This window comes from Buceros rhinoceros, unplaced genomic scaffold (genome assembly GCF_000710305.1).
Source record: "Buceros rhinoceros silvestris isolate BGI_N320 unplaced genomic scaffold, ASM71030v1 scaffold26318, whole genome shotgun sequence".
Classification (NCBI taxonomy): Eukaryota; Metazoa; Chordata; class Aves; order Bucerotiformes; family Bucerotidae; genus Buceros; species Buceros rhinoceros.
In genome coordinates, this window is record NW_010428981.1 from 864 (window position 1) to 7,563 (window position 6,700).

Here is a 6,700-nt window from a genome sequence, read left to right on the forward strand (position 1 = left end):
AAAGAGAGCCTTTTGGAGAGCGATGCTCGCGCTCTGACAGGAGTGCTGATTGAAGAGGTCGTTACTAAACTTCTAGTCTGATGTTTATTAAACTTTGTGCAGTGCCTGCCTTGCAGGTGTGATGTTCCTGGCTATGTGGTGGTACAACATCCTTTGTTCATCCGCAGAGTATAAAGAATGGCTTTGTAATGACAAGAGATTTGTGTTTGATTTCATTTCCGTATTAGATATGCAAGATGACTTCAACTGTCTTTACTCAAAGCAGCTGAGAAGGACAGGGATTCAACATGAGAACCAACAAGGTGTACAAGCTCGTCATACATAAGAAGGGCTTTGGAGGCAGTGGTCAGTATCTCCTGCTTGGTGACAGTGAGACCAGCACTCTTTTACTTAATTGAAAGCAATTAACTGATGATTAATCTTTTTAACAAAACAGTAAAGGTGGAACTTTGATGTAACAAGCAGTATTAACAGCAGAGTCTGAAAAGCTCTTTTTTAATGGCAAGATAGAGCAGCACAAAATAGCATTTGTCGGAACAGAATGAGATTGCACCTATAAAATAAAATTGCTTTATTCTCCCTCTTTCCGTTTTGTTACATCACTTTTCTTTTAACCTTGTATTTTGGTCACCCTAATAAGTGACAGACGTGTCAATGAGTTATGAATGTGTGTAAATGTGTTTCTCTGTTCTAGGAGCAATGTCAATTACTTGATGTTGTGCTTCCCTACAGTGTGTTAATAAATCTTGTTAACATTCTGTAGCTATTGACTTGCCTGCTGCTGTTATATGTAAAATACAAAAGACGATTCTGCTTGCCCAATTAAAGCACACTCTTTTCCTGAAAAAATATTTTCTGGGAGTTCTGTGATTTGAAAGAAAAGTTTTTGCCCACAGGAGTGGCCAGACTGAAGCGTCTGGCTGAGGGCACTGTCACATAGTGGACACGGTGCGTTGCTGACGTGTTAGTCCGGGGCTAGCCTGTGGGTGTGGAGTAAGCTATTGCATACAAACGTGCAGGTATCTGTGTTTGCTATATATCTGTTCACTGCAGCTTTCCTCATTCCTTTATGTCTTGTAGATGATGAACTGGTGGTGAACCCTAAAGTGTTTCTTCAGATCAAGCTGGGAGATGTTGTGGAAATTGCACATCCCAATGATGAATACAGGTGAGTTCTCTTTTTTGCTGGTGACAGCCAGGTGTGGGTGGAGCACTGAAAGAGCAAGTTCATGTGCAGCAGCTTCTTGAGTGAGACGCTCTTAGAGATGATACAACTTTGCTTTGGGATGCTGCCATGGGTTGTTTTTCTGTCTGAAGAAGAGTGAAAGGGATAGCTGAGGCAGGAGCTCTGCCTTGAAGTGTATGGGATTCTTTGTGTCTGGTTTTAGTTTGCTGACCTTTTGCAGGGCAAGTAGCACCTGAATAGCACCTCTTCGTAGAGCTGCTGTTGTTGCCTAATGATTATTCTTCCATCCTATAGTATATCCTAGGAAAAATTAGAACTTCCTGGTCAGCTATAAAAACATAAACCTTGTTATATGAAGAAGGTCCTGCAGCCCATATCTGAAAAGTAGCAGTGTATCCTGTGAGGCTTTGACACGTTCCTGTGTGACTTACTTTCCCATTTAGAGTATCAGCTTTACTTAAGGAGTGCCTGATAATTATAATAGGCGTAAAGAGCAAGACAGGGTGACATCCAGAGGATGATATATTAAGCTTTCCAGCAAATATTAATGTTTCCCTTCAGCTTATCCCATGCTCCGTATAACCAAATAGTTTTGAGAGTGATTTACCAAGCTGACTGTTGGTATCTCAACTTGTTTTTTCTTTGTTGCTAGTCCCCTGCTACTACAAGTGAAGTCACTCAAGGAAGATTTGCAGAAAGGTAAACCTCTAGACTAATAGTGTACATAATAAAGTCATAGACAAAGATTATGTGATTGGGCTGTTCCTGTGATTGGCTAATGGATATATTTTAACTTTGTAAGAAAACCAGTGCTTTGTCTGTTTAGGAATGGAAGGATTATTGGCTATTTAATAGCCAATTTAAAATATGCTTTTGATTAAGTAATGGGGGTATGGTTTAAGGAAAACTGGCTTTTTAGCCTTGAATTTTGTTTCTGTATTCTCTGACTAGATTTATGTATTTTCTTTTTGCAGGAATTAATTCTGCCCAAATTATGAGTGTATCTCATCTGCTCTGGTTTTATTGACTCTTAGATTGGCCCATGGCTGAAAGAAGCTGTTGTCTTTTGCTGAGGCCCTAAATGTTTCATGACAGTCTCATTGTATTGCTTTTGTACTTGTAAACCACTTGAAACCTTTTGGGGAGGTTCACTTCTCTGTTGTACTTTCTCATTTTTGTGGCAGAAACTATAAGTGTGGATCAGACAGTTGCACAAGTGTTCCGACTGCGGCCATACCAGGATGTCCATGTGAATGTTGTTGACCCAAAGGTATGTGGCTTGGCAACTTTTTTCCATCTGTACCTTCACTTAGCTCAAATCAGAGCTCTGTGAATTTCGATCTATTGTAGTATTGGAAAAAAAGGCTTTTATTTCTTATTGAATGGTACTAAACCTTTCCTAAGAGAATGAGGCTTAGGCAATTGTTCAGTTTGTTGCATGTCGCTTTCTTCTATCCCTGCTGTCCCTTCTCTCTTTCTGAAGTCTGTGGACCAGCTTCAGTGCAGCTTGTAGAAATCTGGGAATGTCAAATATCTTTAAATTCCAGAAATTCAGGATAACCAGGCAGAGTGAAGAGAAACAGTAAGTGGCCTAGTCAAAAGAAGAGCCATGGCACAGATTCGCATTGTTTGACACCAGAGAGCCTTGGTAGAGAGGCATCTCTTGTAAGTGTCCCAACCATCAAAAGAGCTTCAGTCAGAGCTTATATTCAGCACAAGACAAAAATCTGCAGGAAACAAGGCTTCCTTAATGTCATGACCAATACAAGTAATTTGTTTTAGTTGTGCTTTCTATTTGCGCTAAGACTTGTAGCACAAATTGAGTCCTTGGGTTTCTTTTTTTTTTATGCAGTGTTTTGCAGCTCACAGTAGTTCCAGGTACCCGCAGAACTTTGGCAGTTATTCTGATGGGACTTCCCTTTTATCTGGGAAGGAGTATTGACTTGCTTTAGGATGGCCCTCCTTGTAACTCTTGGTTCTTAACAGTTTGAAGGGCACTACTTGAAAACATCAAGTAAAATCTAAGCACTGTTTTTCTTTGTTTCCCAGGAGGTGACCTTGGACTTGGTGGAGCTGACATTTAAAGATCAGTATATTGGGCGCGGAGATATGTGGCGACTGAAGAAAAGTTTGGTAAGGCCTCTACTGTCCTCATGTGTAGGGTGGAGGAGGTGACGTACCGTTTTCTTTGCTTGCTGTAAAAGGAAGTAAGTGTTCTATAAAATGTGGAAGACTGAGGAGAAGAGCAGCATCAGTAGCTCCTGAGGACCTTATGCTGTAAGTGATGTATCAGAGTTGGAGAAGTGGATGTAAATGTATTGCTGAAAAAATTAATCTCATAATTTCCTACTCCATTGCTGTACTGTCAATTACTGCCTTGGGCACTGAAAATGCTGCTGGAATTGTTTTCTTATATTTGGAATTTTAATGATTTTACTGCATTCAGAAGGAATTAAATCCAAGTGTTTTTCAGGTAGAAGTATGCTGAAGTATTCCCTCCCTGATAGTACCACTTTAGCAGCTATTAAATGTTTTGTTTCTGCATCTGAGAGTGCAGTCTTTGGCTCTTCTAAGCACAGTGAATTAGATGAATGAACCCAATAAAAGTTCATGTGTAAAAGCCATTTTCTGTTGTCTGTTGCAGAGGCTCTGCAGGCTGAGATATTACAGTAAATACGCTAGGTGGTTTTCTGGCAGAAGTCAGGGGTTGGAGCGTGAATGGTTTTCTGTGTGAATTGCTCTGCTCACTCTGAGCCTGCTGTTCTTTTAACACCCGTAACTATTCTTTCTTAGGTCAGTACGTGTGCATATGTCACCCAGAAAGTTGAATTTGCGGGTATCAGGTCAGTGCCTCCTCTGAAGGCTTACTGTTACTCAGGCCTTTAGATTAATGTATCCAGAGTATCCAACTGGAGAATCTTCTCTGAAAAATCCTTCATGTTTTATTGTTCTCTTCTGTGGATTTCTATCTGCACCATGAGGTGGGGGAAGGCCTCGTCTGATTCAGGGTGGAAGAAGCTGATAGTAGGACAGCCAGCCCCACTTGTTAGCTCTGAGTGGAAATAATTTTTCTTTTACTTCTTATAATATTAACCCCCTTCCCACGATGTTTTGATAGTTCAGATGAGAATTACTTCAGTTGCTGTTGAGATGATAAAGGGGCGAGGAAGTGTATAGATGCAGGAGGAAATGGCTGGTTGACATCTTTTGGATTAAAGATCAGGTTTTAACCAGATAAACTTATACTCTGTCTTCAAGTCATCCTTGCATGCAGGTTTTGGTACATTCCTTATTTGCTCAAGTATTGATTCTCTAATCTTCATATTCACTCTGGTTAGCAAACACTCTGCACTCCTTTTCTTTCAGGGCACAGGCAGGTGAACTGTGGGTAAAGAGTGAGAAAGTCACTTGCGGATACATCAGTGAGGACACCCGGGTAAGATTTCAGGGAAATACTGAACTGCTGACTTGTTAGGGGGGAAATTCCCTATGATGCAGCGGGCATAGTCATATGAGTTGCTCTGTAGGTAACATCTGTGTTTGGCCCTTTTAGAGAATGTACCTTGTTTTAAATAAGATCTTTCATTCCTTTCCAGGTCGTCTTTCGCTCCACTTCTGCCATGGTTTATATTTTTATCCAGATGAGCTGTGAAATGTGGGATTTCGATATTTACGGTATGTAGGTAGTTGAGCTGTCTGAACGGCAGCAGCCATCCTTTCTGCCCCTACAAGAAAACTACCACTACTGTTTCCTTCTGCCACTACTGGAAAACTTAAATACCCTGCCTTTGGCCTAGGCAGCGCTCTGAGGTGTGCTGTGGTGCTGCCCTAGGTCCTTACTTGCAGTGCCACACTTTTCTGTCTCCTGGGTGTTCTGTAACGTTCCTGTCCCTACTGTAGGACCTGGGTACCATTATTCTCAGAGACAAAATCAAGGGGGCCAACTGACTGTGAACCTTGGAAAGGTTTTCCGTGGGTATGAACATGTGTGGTGATGAGGACAGCTGCAAACCTGTGTGAATCCTGAAACCAGAAATGTATGGAAGTCCTGTGCAAAGAGGAGCTAGATTTAGAATTCTCTTGATTTCAGCTTAGCCAGGAAGTACAAACCCTGCCTTAGCCCCAGCAGAGTCAGCTAGAAGTATTAAAACGTCAGGCATTAAGAGTAAGTCACTTACCTGTGTCATTGTCCTATTTTTTTTTCTGGCTTAATTCTTTAGCCAACCACTTACCACTTCCTTTGACCATGTGTTTAGGCGTATGTAACTGGGCAGCTATTCAAATCTGAGCGGGGCATCAGTTGTGCATGCTAAGCCTAAAAGATAGTACAGATGCTTTCCCAGCATGCTGCGAATGTGTTGGAAAAATGGATTTAAAGGTCAGATTCTTTGCAAGAGTCTTGTTTGCATCCTCTGAAACATAGTCATGCTTTTTAATCTTCTTATCGCCTCTGCTTTAGTGATGCCGGCGTTCGTTATGCACACAGCCGCTCCGATTCTAATAAATAGTCCTAATAATAGTCCTAGAATCTCAGGGTTAAATATATCCCATAGCTGAAGTAACTGCTGATATTTGATGCTTTGGAGATGTTTACTTTGCAGGGGACCTGTACTTTGAGAAAGCTGTGAATGGTTTCCTTGCTGACCTCTTCACAAAATGGAAGGTAAATAGCTGATTGAGTTGTATCATACAATTGGTCTGTGTGGAGACTGACTGGACTGAAGTCACCGAATGTGGGATATAGTTGTGCTTGTGCAGTAACGCACAAGTCTGCTTTACACAATTTTATTAGTTCTAGGACTGGGTTCCGAGTGTTCCCCTGGTGCAGTGTGTTATCTGTATCTGATAGCACTACTATCTTTTAGCCTGAAGGGGTTTTGGGTTTTAGTGTATGGCTGCTGCTGGTGTATCTTGGCAACTACAAGGAGGAGTTTCTTTAGAGACTAGTGGAGAGTGCTCGTGTGAAATGTGACAGAGCCCAGAAGCACAGGATCTACAGGACGGACTGTGAGGTTATTTTGTAGATGCACATGCAGCACAGAGTATTAATACAGCAGTCTACCCTTTTCTAGTTATCTTTGCCCTCGGTGTGGGGAGAGAGAGGGTGTTACTAAATGTGTATATACACAGCTTTCTACTGAATGTGACCTTTAAAACTTGCTGTTTTCATCTGTTCTTCCTGGACAGGAGAAAAATTGCAGCCATGAAGTGACAGTGGTTCTATTCTCTAGAACATTTTACGAAGCAAAATCTATAGGTATATAAATTCTGTTTTCATGTTTCTATTTTTAAACCTACGTCCTTCTCTCCTGAAAGTTGGTCACAGGCTGCCAGTGACTTTTTTCTCTTTTTTTTACGCCCCTACCTGAAGTATTCCGTACCAAGCACAGTGGCTACACAGCCATTGTTATGAAAGTATTGCAGTGAAATCCTTACATAGAAGAATACACGGCAAATTTTCCTCATCATACTCGAGCTGTCATACTGGTTTAAAAGCAATTTTAATGTCGTGTA

The 6,700-nt window shown here is 41.3% G+C and overlaps 1 protein-coding gene across 5 annotated transcripts in view; it reads left to right on the forward strand.

Annotated features, from left to right (window-relative positions):
* The first annotated feature begins 225 nt into the window (after positions 1–225).
* Positions 226–6,700, forward strand: part of DEPDC5 (DEP domain containing 5) — a 44,721-nt gene continuing 38,246 nt past the window's right edge. For all 5 annotated transcript variants that reach the window (XM_010142492.1, XM_010142493.1, XM_010142494.1 and 2 more), the window contains exons 1-10: positions 226–345; positions 1,081–1,168; positions 1,839–1,885; positions 2,371–2,456; positions 3,236–3,319; positions 3,980–4,029; positions 4,553–4,622; positions 4,783–4,861; positions 5,788–5,849; positions 6,374–6,443. In XM_010142492.1, the coding sequence (XP_010140794.1) occupies positions 288–345; positions 1,081–1,168; positions 1,839–1,885; positions 2,371–2,456; positions 3,236–3,319; positions 3,980–4,029; positions 4,553–4,622; positions 4,783–4,861; positions 5,788–5,849; positions 6,374–6,443 (694 nt within the window). In that variant the 5' untranslated portion in view covers positions 226–287. The remainder of the gene's footprint in view (positions 346–1,080; positions 1,169–1,838; positions 1,886–2,370; positions 2,457–3,235; positions 3,320–3,979; positions 4,030–4,552; positions 4,623–4,782; positions 4,862–5,787; positions 5,850–6,373; positions 6,444–6,700) is intronic.